Raw genomic sequence first — 23942 nt, 5'->3', positions numbered from 1 at the left:
TCATTATTTAAAACATATTACTATTTTACATATGATTCATATTCGTAAACAACTTGGAAAGAAAAGAAAAAAAAAATCTAAATGTAACAGTATATTTTGGAAATATGGGCATGAACATACAAAAACGCTAAAACGGATTACTAAGAAGGTCAGAAAATGTACACAAACATACAACAACAACTACAAAATTATCAGTATAAAAGAAAACGGAGAGACAGAAAAGCTAAGAGCAGAACAACAGATCTTTCAAATGTATGTGAGTTTGTGAGCAGGAGTGAACTGATGCCAGATCTGCACAGCTAGGAGGAAATGTTTATAAAAAATTATAATATGTGCAATAGTGCTTTTTATACTTATTTTGCAGAATAATCTGACATACTAAAAAAAAAAAAACCTTTGTACAGCGACTGTAAAATTGTACGAGTCAATGAGTTCCCATATTTTGCCTTCAGTTGAGTTTGAAAGGCAATAAATGCTGCCTGACATTCAGTGAGGTCTATAATATGTGTTTGTATTCTCATTCATCTGAACAGCTGCTCATTTGGTGCAGGAGCCCTTGGAAGTATGTCATTTAAAATGTACAGTTTTTGCTCATGGGCGCTTAGTTCTGTGGCGAGGTTGTTTTGAGCCATTAATGTGATTAACTACTCTAGAGCCACAAGAAATTAATGTCATGACTGCTGATTGGCTGATGGCACAATAAGATCCACAAGCCCTTTACTAGTGACCATCCGGAGATTTGACATGAAAGGCTGCAGAAAAGAAAACCTTTAGGAGCCCTTAAACTATTAAGGCAATAGTACAAGTAGTACGGTATATGACTGAAGTATCTACAACTTATATATTTCTTGCAAAAAATAATTTAGTCAGAATACACAGCTACTTATAAAACGAAGAAGGTGCTTTTTGCCCCTATAAAGTGTAATTAGGACAGGCAAGGGGTAAACTGGGACATACGGAATTAACCTTGACGCTTTACTGAGACAAAACGTCACCTAAAGTGCAGCTCCATACAAATCGTTATGCTACTGCGCACTCTTTGGTAATACCATTGCATTGCAAGCAGGACAGTACTTTGTGTTTGTAGGTCTATGTAGAGCAATGACAAAACGAGAACTAGCACACAAGATGATGAAACTGGCAGGTATCATTAGGGTCCTTGATGGAGTCGATGAACTTCAGTTGAACGTCTGAAGACAACTGTAATCTAGATTGATGATTTAAAAAGGTTTGGTCTCCCACGCATTCTCATCTCAAGATAAGAATCCCATCAGTGACAGAGACTCATCTGAGCCATTATGAGTTTTTTGATTTAGATAATCTTCTTAGTGCACAACATCTTCAGACATGTTAGGGTTTCTGCTGGATAGCAGGAGTTCTGTTCTGACTCCAGCACTAAAGGATTTCCACAGTCCATCTCTGACTGGGTTTCTGCTCATCGAAGGTGTTGAGAATCACCTGGTTTTTATCATACTGTTGGCCACCTGGATGAAAAATAGATTAAGAAATTCAAATCCTTCTCAAGATTTCAACAGGAAGTAACTTTAAACACACCTCTTTAGATTTAAATTACACTACCATTTAAAAGTTTGGTTTATAGAAACTAATACTTTCCTTCAGCAAGAATGCATTAGGTGACAGAATAGAGATTTATGTTACAAAAGATTGCAATTTCAAGTAAAAGCTGAACTTTCTATTAATCAAAAATGATTTTCTTGCAATAAATCGGCAAATTAGAATGATTTCTGAAGGATCACATGACATTGAAGACTGGAGTAGCGGCAGCTGAAAATTCAGCTTTGCCATCACAGACATAAATTACATTTTAAAACAGATAAAAGTAGAAAATTGTTACTTTTAATGGAAATAATATTTTATAATATTGTTTCACTGTATTTTCTGATCAAATAAATGTAGACAGACAAGGTGTAATACATTAAGTGGGTACTAGGTGGCATCAAATGTGGGTTTCCACTGAAATGAGTGACATCACAGTGACGCTCAAGTTACACAGAAATTGAACCACAAACAGCCTCATTCTGAATTCAGACCAACAAAAGGAGCCAAACAGCAGTGAGCTTTCATCACAGAGATTATTGTCACAGTTCAAATTAATAATTTAATCTTATCTTACATGTTGTCCCTTATCCCCTGCTTTACATGTGAAAATTATTTTTCAAATTATTCCCTTTCAAAGTGTTTCAGACCATTGAATAGCGCTGGGTGATATATATATATAAAAATTATATCCTGATATTGTCAATTATTTAATATTTTCTATATATATCTAGATATGTTTGCATTTGCATTTAAATAATAAAAAAAAACTATAGACCAAGTGATAACTTACTGCTTTTTATTAAATGAACACATGTATATGTAACTCAAGTAGTGCAAAACAAGCAAATGCAAACATATCGAGATATATATAGAATATCATAAAAATTTGGACAATATCGAGATATACATTTGTTTTATATATCGCCCAGTTGCCAATAAAAATACCACACAGGTATGATGTGACGTCAGAAAGTGTCATCAGTAAGAGTTTATGAGCTCGTCAGTGGAGGGTGCTGTTTTATGAATGACAGACACACACACTAGATATGCATGTAAATGTTTATCTACTGTTCCACTCGAACTATTTGGTTTAATTTCATGTCTTTTCTTTTCACTGTCTTTTCTTTTATTTAAGTGTATGAAGTACTGACCTTTGACCTCCAGCACAAGGTCGGGCTTGAGATTGTTGCGTATGATTCCGTCTCCTGTGATGCTCCAGAACTGATTGTCTTTGCCTAGTTCAGGTGAGATATTCAACCTGCCACCTGCCATCACCACACCTCCAGACGTCTCCACGCAACAGTCCTCGATCATCTGAAGGGAAAATGCGAGAGAGATCATGGTCAGGGTAAGCAGACAGCTACTTGTCTTTTGAAAATCAGCTTGCACAGGTAAACAAAAACAGTTTCCTTCCAACTTAGAAACTGTTTCTGAAGCAGAAATGCTAGCTCATGCATTCATAACCTCTAGACTGGACTGTTATAACGCACTGTTAGGAGGTGGAGGAGCTGCTTTGCAACAATTTTTATTGTGAATACAAATAAACATGAATTGAATTAAACAGAACCAGAGTCAACATCACAGGTGCACTCGAGTACAGAATTGGATCTGGAAAGATGTCTTGAGTACCTTGCAGTGCAGTAGTCCATTCTCATAGACCCATATCTGGTCTGGACCACCAGTTTCCTCCAGCACTTGCACCCGGAGCAGCATTAAATCATCCAGTGGTCCAGTCAGAGACATCAAGTAGCCCGTTTCAGCACAACGCAGCCGGAAATAAGCACGTTTCTATTGAGAAAGACACAGAAGATACATGATCGTTTTTAAATGTTTAAAACTAGCAATACTATTAATGATAGAAACTACTATTGATAAAGATCTGCTTTCAAAAAAATGTATTATGTATAAAATATGTATTAAATATATATGTATAAAAAAAAAAGTATTATTATATCATCATGGGTATTAACGGTCTCATTCTGGATTTACTGTCCGCATGCTGTGTTGGTTTTTCCTGCCTTTATATGTGCGGTTCCCAAATAATTAACTCTCACACCTAAAACCAAAACTAGCCAACCCCCACTGGATCTGAACACATACACACAGTAAAACACTAAGTAAAAGTCTTTTTTGTTAGGACTTTCACTTGATAACTAGGCATGTGGTGGCATTTTATACCTGTAATAACGGACGCAGAGAGCCAATCTGCTCCCAGCCTTGGAACTTCTGCCAATCACCGATCTCGCTGGGGTGGAGCAGGACCTGACGACCATGGAAGTTGCTGTATTCATACAACACCCAGCTGATAATAACAAATAACACAGAGAAAAATCTATTCATTTACAATATTCTCACATCCAAATGAACCATAAAGGAGAACAATAACACTAAATTTGGTGTTCTACACCTACACCAAAATCTGAGCTTTGAATGTGCTTCAGAAACCACTCACATTCCTCCATTGACCAACAGAGAGTTGACCCGCCCATCAATGCCAGCCAGAGACAGATTCAAAACGCCATCGGTCAGAACCACTTTACGTCCTCTGAAGCCAGATTTACAGAAGAGTGTGATGGAGGGCATAGAGAACTCCTGAGCGGACAGAGAAACAGTGAACATGTGTTTATTACAAAATCCAATCATTTAATTATAGAAATCATAGGCTGTGCTTTGAATATGTTACAGTGTTTTGTACCTTTTTGCCGGCAAAACACTGAAGATGTCAGAAATCTCTCTAGAATTATTTCCTGCCAACATTTTCACTTTTATTTTGCCTCACCACAATCGTGTCAATTATTTTTGGCAACATATTTTGTCAGGAAAAAACATAGCTATAATATAACTACATGACAGACTACATGAACACACCCCAGTTGAAAGAAATGCTGAAATGTTTTTTTTTTTTAATAAAAAAAATATATATATATATTTATTTTTTTCTATTTTTTCTATGTATTTTTTTTTTTGATTTTCAGCATTGTCATTCTTGGTTTTACAAAAAATTATCATCCTGTTAAGCCAGATGAATAGTATGTTCAATGCTCTAGTTGTTTAAGTTAACAAGGCTTAAAAATACACCTACATGATTAATGAAAGTAATATGTAGTGCCAAGACAGCACTCATCTGATAGGGCTCAAGAAGAGGGTTCACCCTCAGAGCCTCATTTTCAGTCGGACCAAATGAAATATTCTGAATAGCCTAGGGATCTTTTTCTTCTCTTCAGTACTCACATGTCCTACAGTGTGGACAGAGCTGATTTTGCAGTCGGAGTTGAGTAGGCCCAGAGACTCGGGATTGGGGTATTCTCCTTCTTCCACTACATACATGTTGTCAGTGAACTGTGGGCCATCGAACACCACCCAGCTTCAAGCAGAGACATACACAATGAGATGCTGATTATTTTGAAACACTCAAATCTTGCTGATCATTCTGAGCAAAGTTTTATTCACATTTAATGTATTTCTGGTTGAAGGCAAAATTTCTCACCTCCCAGCCAAAACCTTGCAGGACATGGGGTAGAAACCCTCCGGCAGGAACGCCATGTTTTCATCTAAAGCATGCATTGCTCCCTTGAACCCTGGTTCAGCAAACAACTGCACCTGAGAACCAACAAGAGTCAGTGTTTCATTAATGTATCACATGAATGAAGCTTTAATTAAAGGTGCTTCCTGATATAAAATCACTTTGATAATATGCAGAAGAAAAACTGGAATAACTAGATCTTCACTTCAGTTGAAACCACCAATTCCTGAATGCCTGTCATTCACAAAGCTGTACACATCCTGCCTATCATCTTCATGTCCCTAATCTAAGAGTCCTACATAGGACTGTAGTACTCTTAGCTCGTAGCTTTAAATCCATTGCACAGATTTCTCTTTTTAATCAGACTCCAGTTGGGACCATATCATTTGGGCATGTCCTTTAAACTCACCTTATATCTGGACAGTCCTTCAGCCTGTTCCTGAGGCAGAAAAAAAGAGATTATAAGATATGGCAATTCAAACACAATCAAGGTTTTATTGAGTAACAAATAAAATTGAAAAAAATTTCATTGCAAAAATAGGGCAGATATTGTAGACAAATGATTACCAGAACCACAGGCTGAATTGACAAGATCTTGCAGTTGTGTGCTCCCCAGTCCTCTGGACTCCCGTAGAGACCCTTCTCTAAAATGTACAGCTCACCCAAAAAGTGTGCCTTTTCAAACGCTATCCACCTTTTCAGTCAGACATTAAACAGTTAGTCCTTTTAACGCACACACATTTATATAGATATATTCATATACATTCATATACACATACTGTATAGCGCAAACAGTAGAACATAGTGCTACAGTAGCAATGCCAAGATCATGGGGTCAATCCCTAGGGACAGCAAGAACTAACAAAATGTGTGCCTTGAATGCAAAGTCACTTTGAATAAAACCATCTGCAAAATGCATAAATGTAAATGCAAATTTTAAAATGTAATTTATACGGGTGATGGCAAAGCTGAATTTTTATGCATCCTTGCTGAATAAAAGTACTGACTTCCTTAAAAATATGTATATGTTGGTTAGTTTGGTTCATGACTCTGTATTGAGGACTTCCTTTTAATCCTTATGAACAAAATGAATGGAAATATTTTGAGAACTAAGAATACTTATAATATGGGTGGTGACTTCTGCACACTTAAATAATGAGTTAAATAATGACAGAATTATCATTTTTGAGTGAACTACTTCTGATTTTAACTCTGTAAGCAGCTGCCCACAAGGGATATAAACATTTCACTGACAGATTTACGGCGTACCAAGGTCGAAGGTTATGAAAGAAAGGAAGAAAAAGAGAGAATGGTGCCTGGAGGAGTTTACATGCAGACACTCACACGCCAGAGAGGACTTCCACCGACTGTGTCTTTATGCCAAAGCCAGTGGCTTCCATGCTAATGACAGGTTCCAGCAGGTCCACATTCATCCCTCTCTCGCTGAAATCCCGCTCACTGAACATTCTCACATGAGGAGTCATGAATTCCTACAGAAGGACACCAAACCATGAAACGACTTGCAACTTTCTTATTCCAAGAAACAGCAGTGTTCATCAGAAAAACACAAAGTTTATGAATGTTTTTCATTTCAAGTCTTCCCAGCATAACTTGCTGTGAGGAGGTTATGCTGTAAATTGTTTATTTAATAATAATCTTGAACTGTTTTATTCAGAAATGGTCTCCGTGTACATACTGCTAATATAGGACGTATAGACAGGAGCCTGTCTTCTAGTCCACCCCAGTCAGTGAAGTCTGCATACTCTCCTTCCTCCAGAAGATACTGGCGACCCTCGAAGTCTGGTGCAGAATATCCTACCCAGCTATATGAACAGAACAATGACATGAATAACTGCTGGACCCAGCTATAGGCAATAAACCATCAAGAAATAGAGGTATGTATAGATCTACAGTTATTAAGTGACATGTTAAAGGTCTGGATGCCTTTGCAGACTTTGAGACCAAACCAAAAAACCAAAATCCTACCATGTCAGCCGTCCTGTCAAAATATGTACTCACAGGCCACTCAGGATCTTCAGTGAGCCGACAGAACTCAGCCTCTTTCTCCTGATGCTGTCAGGACTCTCAGTTTCATCTTCTTCATCCTTCTTCTCTTCCTCTCCTTCATCAAATTTGTTAATATCCCGTTCGATCTCTAAGCACTCCCCTTCGAACATTGGTTTTTCAAAGAGTACCGCCTGATTTCACATAGAGAAAAAATACACTTTACAGCTTCCTGACTATTTAGAATAACTTCCTGTCAACTACATTCACACATATTTTTTGAGACACACTAAAACTTCATTCAAATCTAAAATGGGAATCAATACTGGTCACCAGAAATTCATTTTCTACACTGCATCATTATTATTATTAAAGTTCGTACATTTCAATTATTATTAAATAAAAAACTTCCATGAAAAAGATGCTTTATTTCATACGGCAAAATTCATGACATGTTCAGTGTTTGACTGCATTATGTGTGCGTACACTTGTGTGAGCCTCAGAAAAGAGCCGACTCAAGTCCTGTATACTGCACTCAAAGCCCAGCAGGACATGAGTTCAGGAAGAATGCCAGGAACTAAACTAAGCCAACAAACTAAGCTGACTTCCCTGGTCTGTTATAACCATTTGACTGTTTCATATAAGGGATATTTAATTGTAATTAAAGCATTATCGGTCATATGCCTCTGCTGTAAGAATCATGAACTGAAAAAGTTCTGACTGTATTTATCTTTAGTTTCAAAGTCAGACACAATGCTGGCTCAGGGATAAAAAGAACAAACAGTGGCACGGACAAACCCAGCCTCTGGGCAAGCTCAATCTGGTCCAGACTACCTGCACCAACAGGTACTTGTAATTCCAGGCTGTACAGAATGTCTTTCACCAAATAAATGTGTAAAATTAGTCTTTAAATTGTAAAGCGCACCTTAATTTCATTGGGATTTTCCACTTTTATTGCACCCTGTAAAAAGAAAGAGGAACAGAAAGATGGAAGTTAAAAGATGGAATGAGATGAAATGAGTGTGTGAAAGTGAGTGGTATGAAATTACCATTTTCAAGGGCCGCAGTGATCCTACAAAGGGCATGGGAAAGCCCCAGTCCTGAGGGCAGGTATATACTCCTTCCTCCAAAACAGCTAAAAGACCCTGGAAACCTGGGTCACTATAGACCAGCCATCTACAAACACACAACTACAGTAAGAATAGATCTAAAAGGATTTTAGAACCTGGTAAAAGATAACCTTCATTTTGTAATTTATTGCTTCATGAAGTTTTGGCAAAGAACAAACATGCCAAGGCAGAAAACATTTATTTTGGAAATGTCATCTTCATCCAACATGCAACAACAAGAAAACAACATTCCAACTGAAACGCAGTCTCGTTCCCTCTCAGAACCTGTTAACACAAACTCAAAACTTTCCACTTGATCATGCATTGAGGACAAACATGAGGCTTATGTCCTTCATATCGCATTTTAGCTCTGAGATATCTTAGTTTTGCTCCCATGCATAAGATTTTTTGTCCAAAAGTGACATTTATAACATTTCAATTTCAAGGAAAAAAAATTAAATAAAAATAATAATAATTATAATTATAATTATATAATATGATAATAATAAGAAAAGTTTCTTAAATTGCTATACAATTATTTCTCAAGGATCCTATATATATATATATATATATATATATATATATATATATATATATATATATATATATATATATAATTGTGTATATTTATTTATTTCATCACTGGGGTAAATCATCATCATAAAGGTGCAAACATCAGAAGTTCACTTACACTCCACTGTCAACCTTAATGGACCCAGTATTCTGAGGAATACCAAATGAACAGGTATCTATGGTGTCATCGCAAAATGAAGACATTCGTCCCCTCCCATTCAGCTCTGTGAACAGGTCAATTTTTGGTGTGGTGTAGTCCTGAGAGGAAAATACTAGAGCAAGTTATCAAAGATCAAAGCATGCATGCTAGTGTTTTTTTGTTTGTTTAATTTGACTGATTGATCAGAGGACTGAGGTCAAACACTGAAGTATATGACTCATGATTTTTGACTCACCCTTACTGCAAGCCTAATAGAGCCAATAACCATGGGTGTGGCTGGGAGCAGCTGTTCGTTTGGCTGTATTTCCCCACTGGGCTCTGTCTCCGCCCACTCATTTGCTATCTCTGATGGCCCCTCCTCCAGTGCAATGGACCGGCCCTGGAAGCCTGGCTTTTCATACAGCAGCCAGCTAACAGGACAAACATTAACATTAGCAACCTTGCACTTTAAAATATCACAGGATTAGTCACATTCTAAGTGGAAGTAAGTGACTGTCCTTACCATCCTCTAATGACCCTTATGGAGATGAGTGGACAGAGGTTTAGGGAGGTGGCATCTTCTATGTCTCTGAACACCTCATATGTCTCTCCTCCAAAATTAGGTTGCTGGTATATCACAATCTGCAAGCAATGATATTGAAAGATTATCCATAAATGTGTTCAACTGTTTTTCCTTTCTTATGTGAAGCATTGTAAAAGTGGATAATGAACTGGAAAATAACAATTTACTATCTGCACTAAAATGTATACAAAATAAATGTATGGAAAATTATTATTATGTTCAACTCTGTACAGAATGGTATCCTCAGTTTTGCAATACCTTTCCAGGGCGTCTGTGGAAGCCTCTTACACCAGATGTCTAGAAATCAAAAAACATTAGTTAATCCTCAAACACTATTTTCATTATAAATTATTGACATTAACATTGATTACATTTTCAAAAACTACTTTGCGAGACTGACTGGATATTTGGTTTAAATACAACACAGCTCACTATGGTACTGAGATCAGTGGTATCTATAAAAACAAACTGAAGCCTAGAGGGCTTAACATTCCTCTTGTGTCTTAAAGAAAAGACTGACATATTTTCCACTGATAATGATTGAACCTGGCAGGTACAGACAACCTAAGCAGTTTCAAAAATGAAGCAAGACTTCCCTACATCTCAGTGAAAAAAACTATAAATAAAGGCTTTTGTACACATTAAGCACTAGTGTATGAAGCAGATGCTGTACTAACATAATACAATTACTGTATAAATAATGTTTGTGTAAAATGTGTAAAAAGTATTATGAAATGTAGTTACAGTATTGGTGTCAACATTTAGCCAAAAACATACTTAAGTGAAAGGTGTAACTGAAGTACTCCAAAGTAAAAAAACATCTTTAAAGACTGTACTTTGGTGGCTCATGAGATTTCCCTCGACAAGAATGACTATATTTGATTATCCAAATGACTAGAGTAGTGTAGAATTACATTTAATACTGAAAAGGATTTTTTTAAATAAATGTGAAGTTTACAATTCACTGGAATGTAATCTGATCTAATCTAAGTAAGAGAGAACATTTTAATTAGATGATTCATTTTATGTTAACAAAATAATTTTGGGGCTTAATTCTTACGCATTGGAGATTTTTGAAAACAATGGACATTTGGTATTAACATCTTCCTTACCTCTGTGTATGTTGGTGAGAGAGTGCTGGGTGTGGGCAGTGGAATCTGCTGAGTGCTGTTGGATGGGGATGTTACTACCGATATGCCTTGCAGTCCCATGCTTGAATTAAATTGGTTGGAAGTGAGATTCAAATCCAATGAAGGGACAGAGCCAGTGTCAGGCCTTTGCTGGCTCATGGTGTTACCTTCTTTGCCTTTATTCATTATTTTTTCCAAAAAGTCAGGCAGCTTGACTTCTGAGAAAGTTGGAAGAGGTGGAGGTGTGTTTGGGCTCTTAACTGAATCAACAGGTCCTGCCTTTACATTGCCACAATCTGGCAAATCAGCAAGCCCCTCTTTTGCAGTGATGATAGCATGGGACAGCGATATGTCTCTCCGATCTCCTAAGGTTGGCACCACCCCTGTTGGCTCAGTTCTGGCTCTGTTTGCGGAGTTCACAAGGTTTGAGATTATTGACATTTTTTCCAACCTTGAGGGCATTTTTCCTGAGCCTTCAGTGTTCTGATTTTCTCCATCATTTTTCTCCTCAGTGACTGTGACCTTTTTGGCTTTGTCTTGTTCCCGTCTAGACGAGAGACCTTTATAAAGAAGGCTTTCCTCAGAATGTTTGGACTGTGGGTTGGTTTTTGCCTTTTCATTTTTCTTCTTGATCATCATGGCTGGAGAGGGATCTTTAGGTCCTGCAGTTTTTTTTGTCCCAAACTGGAACTGTTCTGGGTCAAATATCTTCTCAAGGTGATCTTCTTTAATGGCAGGCATGGCAAAAGGAGGTGATGGCATCTTGTTCTGCCCATGTTTTCTTGGTGGTAAAGAGAAAGGGGAACAGTTCTCCTTGATGTTACGTATGAAATCATCAAAGTCACTAGAAGTGTCATGCTGTTTGTCATCACTTGCAGAACAATCCAAACGTCTCTCTGTTTTCTTCTTCTCAAAACTTTGGTCCACGTCTAACCAACTAGATGGTGCTATTTTGCTATTTTGTGAGAAGCCTTTGGGCTCCAAAGGAAGATTCTGAGAAGTAAACTGGTGAATATTTTGGTCAGTTGGTGGTTTCAGCTTTTGTAAGTTAGTAGCTGGTATTTTATCGTTAGGCTTCATAAGATTCTTGACTTTCAGTTTGGACTCTGTATTTTTAACTTGGATTTCACTCTTTCTGTCCACTTTGGAAGTCAGTTTATCTGTTATTTTAACTGAGGTTAGTTGCTGATCTGAAGTCTGATCATCTTTTCGAATGGGTTTAGAAGCAGCCTCTGGAGCCGTGATCACTGCTAATGGTGTCTCATCAACTTGCTTTAATTTATTTAATTCATTCTGTTTGACACACTCTGGGATTGTTTTACACAAGTCTCCAGACTCAACCGGTTGCTTATCTAATACTTTGCATTTCCCACTTCCTTCTTCACTTGTAACCTTTTCATCTAGTTGTGGAATTGTTTTTGGTTGTTTTAAATCTGAATGAACATTATTTTCCACACTTTTCTCTTTAGTCTCAGTCTTTTGGGTTGTCTTAGACGAGTTCTCTGAAATGACCTGAATAATTTGTTCCCTATAATTTGTTCCATTCTCTGTACCTTTAAAGCTCAGATCAGCTTTCTTCTCAAATCCAGCACTGGACTTCGGTTTGACAACATCTGGCTGCTCATTAGATGCAAGCTGCACGTGTGACTCTGTTGAAACTGGTATATCAGACTCTAGTTGTTGTTTTTCTGAGTGTGAATCATTCTTTTGTGAAAGCAACAGTTTTCCTTTGGTTTCAGAAGCCCCAGATTTTTCACTCTTTATTTCAAAAGTGGCTTTTGATGGTTTGGATGTATTGGCTATTTTGGAAATGTCATCGGCCTTAGAAAGGGCACATGTCTCTTTCTCGAATTCAAGATCCTTATCTGGGTGATCATCTGACTGCTTATCTGGCGTAATCTGGACATGTGACTCTGATGAATCTGGTATATTTGATTCAGTCAGTGGTATTGTGGACTGCAAATTTTTGTTTTCTGAAAGCGACACATCCAGTTTGACTGTGTTTTCAACAGCACCAGATTTTTCACCCTTTGTTTCAGAAGTGGCTTTAAGTTGTTTACCAATACCTTGAGTGCTAAGATCACTGGTTGTGTTGTGGTCTGTCACATGTATTGAGGAAATTTCATTTTCCTTGGAAAGGTCACATTTCTCTTTCTTGAACTCAGTAAGTGGCTTTTCTGTGACTGATTGCCTGTTTGGTATATCCTGGACATTTAGGTTTGATGAATCTGGAAGATCTGACTCTGTCTGCTTTTCTGAGTGTGAATCGGTCTTCTCTGAAGACAAATCCAGTGTGACTTTGGTTTTAGAAGATACAGATTTCTCACCATTTGTTTCAGAAAAGGCATTTGATTGTTTAGCCGTCTTAGATTTTGTGGAAATTTCATCTGTCTTAGAAATATCTGGCAGTTTACCTGACGCAACTTGCACATTTGGGTCTTTAGAAATTGATAGATTTGATTCTGTCTTTCGATTGGTTTGTAAATCATTGTCTTCTGAAAGTGACACAACTGGTGTGACTTTGGTCTCAGCAACATCACAGTTTTCACTTTCGGAAATGGCTTCTGATTGTGTAAAAATATGTTCTACTTTGTCAGATTTCAAAGCAGCTGTGGTTGTGACAGACAAATTTGTCATTTTCTTGCCTTTGTCCATTTTTGAATCTGAAGCTGCTGTTAGGTCCGCCTTCCTAAAATCTTTCTTGGGTTTGAGTTTTTTGGGACTTTTGAGACATGGATTTGCTGACTGTAAATCATCATGCACCTCCTTAATATGGCTTTCCAATTTGAGCTCTGGTGAAACCCTGGCCACAGCATTCCCAGTGGCTTGATCACATTTGGAAGATTTGCCATCAGCAGCAGGACCGTTAACCAGTGATGACTCATTTCTCTCTGGCTTGGTAAGTGGCAGTGAGGCTGGTTCATGTGACTCACTCTCTCCGTGGGCAACTTCTCCATCTGAGGACTGCTTTTGAGGGCTCAGTGGTGTCATTTGAGGCAGCTTCCTTCCTGTTGGTGACACATCAGTCATGAATTTTTTTGGACTCTTTGGCCCACTCGGCTGGGTTTCATTCGCTGGCTTCTCCTTTTCAATGTTCTGCTCTTTTCGGTCCGTGCCAAGTGCTGAGGAAGAAGGTTTTTCCTCGGTTTTGTTGCCAATGTCACCTGATTTGACTTTACTCTTTGTATAAGAAAAACTACTCTTTGATGTTGGACTTCTCTCAGTTGCAACTTTCGGTTGTGTTTTTGACTTTTGGATATCTTGAATTGCTTTGAATTCAGTGTTATGTTTTGTTGAACTAGAGTTCTCCACTGAAGTTGGGGAAGATGGGGATTTATCAGCAGAAAGGGAATGTTTTAGACTTCTTTCTCTTTTAGGCTTTGAAAGATCGACCTGTTCTTTATTGGGCTGAGAAGTTTTTGTCATTTGGGAGGCATCATAAGTCGGTGACATTTTCCGCTCTGGGCTTATTGATGCTGCCTCATTCTGACGTTTGGTGGACATCTGTCTTTCAGCTTCTGAAGAAACACTATACACTGTAACAACCTCCAGTACTTTCTTTGGTTTTGTTTGAATCTCTGGTACCTTTTTCTTGGGAATTGCAGTCTTGATGTCATTTGGTTTGTTAAGTGTAATGGATCTGTCCTTTTCTGTCTGAGATTTAATCTCTTTTTGATCTGTCTGCTTCTGTGAAATCCTCCGTACTGGAGGCACATCCATCTTTGATACCTCATCTAGACTTTTAACGCGAGACATTACAGCTTTTGTTTTAGGGGCAAGTTGTGGTGAAGGGGTCTTTTCTTTAATTGCCACATTTGGTCCACTGGTGGCTCTGTCCATACGTTTGGATGGCACAGATGAGTTTTGATCACTGGTCATCTTAGTATTCAATGGTACTTTATTAATAGGCATTTCTGGTAAATAAAATTCCTTCCCAAGGTCTGTAGCATCTCTGTTTTCCGTTGAAGGTTCAAAGGAGCAGTCTACATCCTCATCAAGGGGCTGCTCTTGGACAAAAACAGCATTATCTTCTACTGACTCATTCGTCTGTCGTTTAGACTGCTTGACATTCACACTTTTGGGGTTTGGTAATCTATGGAAAGACATAAAAGCATGATGAATGAGATAATCAAATCAAATCATATTACATTGAGACAGCACTTTTATAACATTATGTAACACTCATTTATTTCCACAAAAATATATTAAATATTATATTTATAAAATAAAAATATTACGGTAAATATTAAAAAGCACAATAAAGTTTTCAACACTATTGAAATGTTTACTGAACACCAAATTAGACTATTAGAATGATTTCTGAAGGATCATATGACACTGAAGCCTGGATGGCAACGTACACTCAGCGGTTAGTGAATCACAAACTTATTTTGAAAAGACTTTAGTACAAATCCCCCAAAAAATCCCACCTACATGTGAAAATATTAAAATCATTATATTATATTTAATATATATAATCTGCAGTAAACATATACATACAAGGAACACATTCTTGAAATATATTTGATTTAGTTAACAGATAAACGGGGGGGGGGGGGGGGGGGGTGCACGTAACATAGCCTATATATGCTGAGTTTCAGTCCATTATTGTGACAAGCTTAATTTGTGCACAGAAAGAAACCCAAATGACAAAAAGTGACATCCTATTTGTTTTCTTTATTTTTGTTTTGTTTTTTTGTTTGAGTGTACACATATACAAAAGCAGACTTTATACAGTGATGCATTATTAATAAGACATTAAGTGTTTAAAGTTGATTCAGCTGGTGTAAGGAAACATGAATATACAGCCTGTATATCGTCTGCGATTATGAAAGCGATTTTGCATAGTTTGTTAAGTGTACTTTTAATAACTCTTCCTAATAATTGTAATCATCTCTCTCTCTCTGTCCGTATGTATAGTCAAGCCAGATTGAGTTAGCAGAGGAGGAGAGCACCTTTGATCACCAGTGAGTACACTGGTCCATGGCACTTAGTTCTTTTGGGAATGGAACAGTAGAAATGCATATCTACAGGGGCCGCAAGGATGGAGTACTGCTAGGTTATGTCCGACTGACTGTGGGGGGCAGGTGTGAGCAAAAATGCCAGGGCCCTGTTTTTTTCCCAGTCCAGCCCTGTATAGGTGCTGGACATATAATTAGAATATCATCCAAAAATTGATTTATTTCACTAATTCCATTCAAAAAGTGAAACTTGTTTATTATATTCATTCATTACACACATACTGATATATTTCAAATGTTTATTTCTTTTAATTTTGATGATTATAACTGACAACTAAGGAAATTCCCAAATTCACTCAGAAAATGTGAATATTACTTAAGACTAATACAATGAAATAAATTTTTTATTACAAATCTTGGCCGACTGAAAATTATGAACATGGAACATATCAGCATGTACAGCACTCAATACTCAGTTGGGTCTCCTTTTGCCTGAATTACTGCAGCAATGCGGCATGGCATGGAGTCGATTAGTCTGTGGCACTGCTCAGGTGTTATGAGGGCCAGGTTGCTCTGATAGTGGCCTTCAGCTCCTCTGCATTGTTGGGTCTGACATATCGCATCTTCCTCTTCACAATACCCCATAGATTTTCTATGGGGTTAAGGTGAGGCGAGTTTGCCAGCCAATTAAGAACAAGGATACCATGGTTTTTAAACCAAGTACTGGTAGCTTATATATATATATATATATATATATATATATATATATACACACACACACACACACACACACACACACACACAAAAATCTAAATCTATGGAAAGATCTACGAGTCATTGTTCATCTCGTACTCAAAATCATGGGAATCCAAGTATCACATTGCAGTCTGAACAAAGGACTCGCTGCTCAGTAACCCAACACAGACACACACACACACACAACACAAGAATACTTACATTTTCACCTTAACCTGCTGTACATTCTGCGTTATATCCAAGTTAGTCTCATTTTGTGCCTCTGTTTCAGCTTGTTCTTCCCCCTCTAGGCTTGACTGAGAACCAACAAGCACTCTTTCAGCAAAAGCTTTCTCACTGTTTGACCGTTTCAAGCTTCTGCGCTTCTCTTCATTGCTCTCAGCATGCAGGTGTTTAGGAATGAGGCTGTCTTGAGTTTCCTCCTCTGGTGGTTCAATGCTGTCTTTTGCAGCATTAAAGGTGAAGATGGATGGCTCTGCAGCTTGAGAAGGAGCAGAAGTTTTGCTAGGAGCTGCACAGGGGGCAGAATAACTCTCGGCTGGGCTGGCCAGAGCAGGTTCTGTATTAGAAAGTGAGTCAGTGATGGAGCTCTCACTCTCCTGCTCTGTCACGTGAGTTTCCACCCACAGGGCTTTGTGTACTTGACCAGGTGAGGGAGATGCTTGCACTGACCTCTCCTCTGCCTCGGGTGAAGTGGTGTTCATTGGGGCGAGAAGCTTATTATTGCTTTCTTGATTGCTTCGTTTGGCGCTGTTTTTTTTCTCTATGTCTGTTTCTCCTGGTTCTCCAGGCTGAATATCAGAGGACGATGAATTTCTGGACTGTGATCCCAGAGTCACCCCAACCAATGCGGTGTAATTCCCACCACCTGTGACGGTGGTTTTCAAAACTGTCTTTTTAGTCTCCGTTCTGCCTGAGACCGGGGTGGACTTTGGCGTGTCAGGGGTGTGTATAGGTACGTCTGCACTTTTCTTTATTGTTGAATCTGTTGTTTCTTCCAGGTACACCTTGAGCTTCTTGTTCACCTCCTTCACCAGATTCTCAGTCCTCTTGTCGCTGGAAGTAGCAACCCTGCTCACCTTGATCACTTCCACCTCTTTTACACTCGCTCGTCCACTACTGTCACTGTCAGCAAAAGGCAAGTCTCCTCCATCTGCAACAATAGAGGCTACACTACACACACTGGGACTTCTATTCCCCGGCCCAAACACTGAATCTTCGATCTCTTTGTGTTCTGATCTTGAATACTTGGTTGAGCTGTTTGCCTCCGATGACAAATTTTCATCATTGTCATCTGATGCGGTTCTGTTTTTTTCTTCCGACTGAAAAAGCTTCCAATACGATTGAGAACTCCACTCTTCTCCTCAGAACTCTGGTACAACAAGAAAGGGAAAAACAGGTAAGAACATATAAATAAATACAGATCTCAGATATGAAACTATTATTAAACTGGAGCACTTGTGGCCATGCGAGAGGGGTTGGAGATTTGAGTCAGAAATTAAATGTTTTAGTTCCACTGGCTAAATTATATTAAATTATAATGGTAAAATAAAACAGGAGGGCAATATACAAAAAATGAGAGTGCAGTGTCTTTCTGTATTTCAGTCATCACATTTTTTTATTAAAAATATTCAAAGCAAAGAGTCACTGCATTATTTGTGTTTCCAGAATTTTCATATTCACTTTTTTTGCTTCTTTATTCAGCTTCACTATTGGTTGTTTATCTTCATTTCCTCAATAGAAACAGTATCTATGGTAACTGATTTAGACTGAAGTTGTTTCCCCCCACGTGGGAGCAGAATTTCCTGGATGACTATCTATACTGCACAATGCACACAGCTTATCATACTTTATTGCTTCAAGTTCAGTTATTCATGATTTTACTCTTAATTAAAAATAAACTGCATAATATTAGTTTACCGTATTAAGGGATTCAATATAAGATAGTCACACACAGTCATTTGAGAAATTATGTAATGTCTCAGGACAATTTGAGACAAGTCACAAAACATCCTCTTTATAATTTCAAAAGCTGAATGAGACCAACTCAGACTTGGAGAGCACTCAGAGAATAAGTGCAAGAACATACAGTCACCCGAGAACAAGAGGAAGCACATCAACATAATATTCATGACAACACAGAACTTTATTTTACTCAATAAATTGGCATGACTGAAAGAGAAGAATAATCAAATAGGCATTTAATAGCTGAACTCAAGTAATTTTAAGTAATTAAATGTAAGAGGGCATCCGAATTCCGGCCTATATTTCATTTTAATTGAATAGAAGAACTCATTTTGAAATTGGTGTTTTAAAATCTTTTACTGTCTGAGTGCTGCCTACAGCATTTTGGGCATCATAAACATAAATGTCCAATTTGGGCATCATAATCATAAATGTCCAATTCAGCTCAGCTCGGATTAAGATTCAAACAGCACATTCGGGCAAAAATTGAGCGCGTATCTGAGATTCCTAAACGTGCTTGTATAGGCTTCGATAGGCAGCTCACTATATTTTGGTGGTCAAAACCACTCTGCAAAGCGCCATAAAACAGCGAATACAAACACAGATACTTTCCCTTAACATAGTATTGGCTTTAAACGAAATAGCTTTGTCCTTACCATTTTATTCAGCTTGAAATAAGGATCGAGTTTGTCTCTCCGTCTCTTTTTTGTTTTGTTTTACACATGTACCGACATCAGGACGCAGAAATCATTGCAAGCAATCCAAAGTTGTCAGCCATAAAAACAGAAGAAACACATAGCCAGCGGGTATTAATCCAGCTCGGTCCTCGATTACAATCGATATTCCGACTGTCTGTCATTCAATCGCTGTTCAGTCGCAGACTGCATGAGCCGGAAAAATGGCAAAACTTTTTGAAGTCGAAATCATGTTCTGTTTACTTTGGTGGCACCGTTTCATGAACATTGCAGGTTATGCCACATGCAAGCGAGCTCCCTTTAGAGCTGTTGTGCAACTCAAAGATAAACAGCATTATTCATCCCCTGTCAAAGTATGAAAATCGAGCACATCCAGCCAAACGCCACACCCTTCCTCTCTTACCAGCGTGCCTCTCTCAACAGACTACTGGACATTAATAAGAGCAAATAATGCAACATCTTTATTATGCCATGTCAGATTAGATGATAAATTAGAAGGTCATTTGTAGACAAAAATATCTTAAGTTTTAATATTAAAAAATACCTATAAAAACAAAATTACTTTACTGATTTGTATTGCAGTCAACTTCCATCTTTCACTTTTATATATATATATATATATATATATATATATATATATATATATATATATATATATATATATATATATATATATATATATATATATATATTAGGGGTGGGACGGTTCACTGAAGAAAATCGAACCGTTCTTCCCACGGGTCGGCACGCGCTGGGACTGCGGATCATCCTAAATCTGACAAACCTGTAATATGGTTCGCTATAAATAACACGTAAAACAAACAGGGTTCAGCTAATATTTCTGTTGATGGATGTACATTCGGGCTTCCCAGACCTTACAACAACAACATCAGCGATGAAGAAAAAAAAGAAAGAAAAAAAACAAGTGGAAAAACCATTCACTCTTGTTCAATGCGAATGCTGTGTGCTGGAATATGATCAGTCATTTATTCCGTCATTTCCCGGCTGGTGATCGTTGAAATCTGTGGTTAAACTAAACTCATTTAAACTTTGCCAGTTTAAACATTTAAGAGCCGAATGACTCAAGCTCGTGCGTGCAGTGAGAATATTTGTGAGTGCGCTCATCCGCGCGCAATTCCCGAGCCTCAGAACGCGCGCAAATATTAATCTCTCTCTCTAAAGTATTGTGTTTAAATGGACACAAAAATAATGTCAAAATCCCCGTCTTGGTAAGTATCCTACAGGAGACAAAGCCGGCTGAGCGTAGGCCTACTGCATCAGAACACTGGAAGTGACAGTCTTTTTATTATTCGAACAGCATGCAACAACAAAGAAATCACTCACTGCTCTTGATTAAAACGTTTCTGTAACTTCTGTTTCTGTTTTATATCTTTACCTTATTGTATTTATTTGTGCTGCTACTTGTAGTTATAATATTCTTAATAATATATGATAAAAACATTTTTTGAAAGTATAGCTAGTTTTTCAAAAACATAGCACATACCGAACCGTACCAAAACGGTGACTCTAAAACCGTGAAACAAACCGAACCGTGAAAAAGTTGAACTGCTCCACCCCTAATATATACAATACATAAACAAATGGGTGCGCAGTCATTTTAATGTTTTTTTTCCTCTTATAGCGCCACCAAGTGGCCAAGCTCCACATTTTTTTTTTCATGTTAACTCAGATTGAGAGTTTTCAAAAAATATGTCCCTCCAAGTTTCAAGTCTCTATGACTTACAGTTTGGTCTACGTGATTAGTTTTACGTGCAGATCCTTGGCCATTCTAACAATTACAATAGGGTTTCAGTGCTACACACTTGAACCCCTAAAAATAAAATTACATTGTTACATATGACCAGTGAACTTCACAGTTTGTTTGATCACAGTCTTGCTCTACACGCACTGAGCCTTGAGTATGAGACTGAAGAATAATACTGAATTAATATTCATTCAGTAAAGTATAGGATGAAAATGTTCTTCTAAATAGCATTAAACATAAATCATAAGCAGTTACCATAAGTTATTGCTAATAACTTTTAAAAAGGGAAGGTGTGTTCTTTGTTTGGCATCACATGGCTATACATAGAGGAATAAAACCTTGAAGTTCTCTTTGTTATGGACAACAGCAAGGCCAGCACTCCTTAAGACTGCCATTGAGGTCTTTGTTTGACTTCACTATTGTGGGACTTTGACTTTAGTTTTCTGTCAACTCAGAAGGTCAGCCTGAATAGTTTAATTATATTTTCAACTGTTGTTATGGAAGTCTTTGATAAAGAGACAATCAGCATCTTAGATCTATTGGTAATGAGCAATGTGACTAAAAGAACTAAAAGTGGACTATGCATAAATGGCCACAGAAATATAAAATCTAGGGCGTATATATCTGTTTATCAGTAGCTAATGCATGTTCGGAAAACCGACTTCAAAAAATTTAATATTTGTACAAGAAAAAGTGTACATTTAAGATCCCTGTTACATTGTTGCATTGTTACAAGTCATGGCCTAATGGTTAGAGAGTCAGACTTATAATCCAAAAGGTTGCGAGTTTAAGTCTAGGGCTTGCAGGAACTGTAGGTGGGAGGAGTGAATGTACAGTGCTCTCTCCTGCCTTCAATATCATAACTGAGGTGCCCTTGAGCAAGGCACCGAACCCCCAACTGCTCACCAGGTACCGCAGCATAAATTATGCCCACTGCTCCATGTGTGTTCAATGTTGCGTGTGCACTTTGGATGGGATTCCAAGTGACCAGCTCGAAGATCTGGCATGCAAAACATCCATAGAACTACAGCACAAGACTGTTTATTTTCTATCTGTTCCAATCCAAAAATATTTAGATCATCTCTCGAAACAATAAAACAAAGATATGTGAACATAAAGCAAGTTTTGGGCCATTAGCAATCCAAATCACCCACAGCAATATTTCAATTACTAAACACAGTAGCACATTCTAAAATGTTTAATGTGAAACACTTAAAGTGTCTTTAAAATGGTGATACTAAAAGATCAAACACCTTATTGATGATGTGTGCTTCATAAAGGCAAGCAGATGAGCCTGGAATGCAATGCGCTAAATGGTTAAGTGTCTTCTTTATAATGGTTCTCTATGGAAAATATTTAATTTTACACTTTGCGCATTGCATTTATACTCTGTGTTCATCTGTTTGCCTGTACAAACTATGCATCATCAATAAGGTGTAAACCAAATTTGGCCTTTAAATATCACTTACTACTAAATGCAAACCTCATAAAAATAACTGGCGGTCAATTGAGGTCAACATGTGGGGGTGCGTTCCTGTGTGACGTCACATGAAAACCATCAGTTGGTAGGTTTAGGAGTAGGTGTGGGGGAGAGGGTAGGATTAGGGGTGGGGTTAGGATTAGGCAATCAGGTAGCGACTTGAACGAGGTGGGTAATAATTTCGCCGGGGGTCAAAATTGGGCACAACAATGAAAGAGGATAATTTTCTTACATTTTCAAGCAAAATTTCTAATTAAAATGTTGAGAATAAACTCATTAAATTAGGAGAAAAAAGTCACTGTGTTTGTAGAAAAAAACTTAAAATTTCAAGAAAAAATAAGCAAACACACTCTTGTTGATTTTCTCTTATTGGACAGTGTTAATCAGCGTCTTTATTATTGAAATTTTTATTGAGTTTATTCCCAACATTTTTTTTTTGACTTTTTTTCTCGAAATATAATTATTTTTTTCTCGAAACACAACAATCTTTTTCTCTTAATTTAATAAGTTTATTCTCAACATTTAATTTGGACTGACTTTTCTCGTAATTTAACAAGTGTTTGTAATGTAACGAGTTTAATCTTGCTTTATAATGACTTTAATTTTGAGTAGGTTTTATTTATTTATTTTATTATTGCTTGGCCCATATCCTCTTCAATACATATTAATATATGTTTAATATACTGTATTATTATATATAATGTTTAAATCTTATTAATATCCACATTTTCATGAGCATTTGATATCCATACATATTACAGATCTAGAGTATTAATGTTCTGTTTACCGTGGTAAAGACTGTAGTAGGCTACTATAGACTTGTATTTTTGTGAGCTGTTGTTCACTCAGTTGTTCAGCCTGTGCTGCCCTCTGTAGGCTCATTAAGGAGCTAACAACACAGAGGCTGATCACTGGAGAAACTAAAGCTGAAGAAACTGTTTACTGTATTCTCGATTTATGAGTCTTTTCTACAAAAACATCTGTGCAGAATTAAAAAAAAAGGACCACATAAAACAAGGAAAACATTTCAGACAGATTTAGCATCTGATAGTATTTTCCTTGTTGTACAGAGAGCTGTGACTGCTGTAATGTGATTCTCTGATGAAAGTAGAGCAGCAGCAGCCCAAGGCTAAAGCAAACTAGTCTCTGCATCGGAAATCCAGTCTACATTCTCTTCCTTATGGTAAACTTCAGTGATGTAATTAAGATCAGTATGTTTTTAACAGGGAATATCAAAGTAAAGTGAATTTGAATATCTGTATTTTATGTAAGCATGGAAAGACATCACCCAGAGCTACCCGTATCAAAATATTTCCACCTACCTTCCTGTGTTTGCGTTTTGGAGAAGATGGATCTTGAAGTGATGTGAGATCCAGGCTTAGGGTGGAACAAGACAGAGAGCGGACAGGGGTAGGACAGGTGTCGGTCATCAAATAATCTGCTGTTTGGATGCTCATCTGATCAAAACTCCTGCGGAAAAGAAAATCAATTGTTACTATAGTTAAGGACAAGTAATGTATCAGTACAACAGATCATAAGGGACTGTATAAGATTTTGTATTGTCTGTTTTTCAATCCAATTAAAAGACGTTTCACCACTAAATCCTCTCAATGTAACCAGATAAGAACATGTCCAGGTCACATTTTTAGGGAAGCTTGTTTCTAATTGCAATCTCGCAACCCTGTGGAAAAACCAGCAT

General features: G+C 37.5%; 1 protein-coding gene across 2 annotated transcripts; it reads right to left on the bottom strand.

Moving 5' to 3' along the window:
* Positions 1-93: 93 nt before the first annotated feature.
* LOC113072442 (beta/gamma crystallin domain-containing protein 1-like) lies at positions 94-23713 on the bottom strand. Of its 2 annotated transcripts, none has more exons than XM_026245415.1 (21): positions 23566-23713; positions 16540-17710; positions 10604-14714; positions 9750-9788; positions 9432-9550; positions 9165-9339; positions 8888-9027; positions 8137-8263; positions 8013-8048; positions 7103-7281; positions 6780-6906; positions 6428-6573; positions 5651-5777; positions 5493-5522; positions 5048-5160; positions 4792-4924; positions 4013-4152; positions 3739-3862; positions 3190-3348; positions 2712-2874; positions 94-1484 (listed from the first exon to the last, which is right to left on the bottom strand). In XM_026245415.1, the coding sequence occupies exons 2-21, from the start codon at positions 17040-17042 to the stop codon at positions 1396-1398; spliced, it is 6780 nt and encodes a 2259-aa protein (XP_026101200.1). In that variant the 5' UTR covers positions 17043-17710; positions 23566-23713; the 3' UTR covers positions 94-1395. The 2 variants fall into 2 exon arrangements, with proteins under 2 accessions (XP_026101200.1, XP_026101199.1); XM_026245414.1 differs by lacking the exon at positions 23566-23713 and adding an exon at positions 18960-19379.
* Between the last annotated feature and the right edge of the window lie 229 nt (positions 23714-23942).

Source organism: Carassius auratus, unplaced genomic scaffold (genome assembly GCF_003368295.1).
Source record: "Carassius auratus strain Wakin unplaced genomic scaffold, ASM336829v1 scaf_tig00009064, whole genome shotgun sequence".
Lineage (NCBI taxonomy): Eukaryota > Metazoa > Chordata > Actinopteri > Cypriniformes > Cyprinidae > Carassius > Carassius auratus.
Note: the sequence above shows the minus strand (reverse complement) of the source record. Positions and strands in the feature narration are given on the sequence as shown.

Bases quoted from the DNA above. Each gene is read 5' to 3' on its own strand.
- LOC113072442 (XM_026245415.1), bottom strand. From the start codon at position 17,042: ATGAACACCACTTCACCCGAGGCAGAGGAGAGGTCAGTGCAAGCATCT. The intron at 7,282-8,012 runs GTGCGCTTTACA...ATGTGAAATCAG, and splicing joins AAAATCCCAATGAAATTAAG to GCGGTACTCTTTGAAAAACC. The intron at 5,778-6,427 runs GTGAGTGTCTGC...CTGACTGAAAAG, and splicing joins GTGGAAGTCCTCTCTGGCGT to GTGGATAGCGTTTGAAAAGG.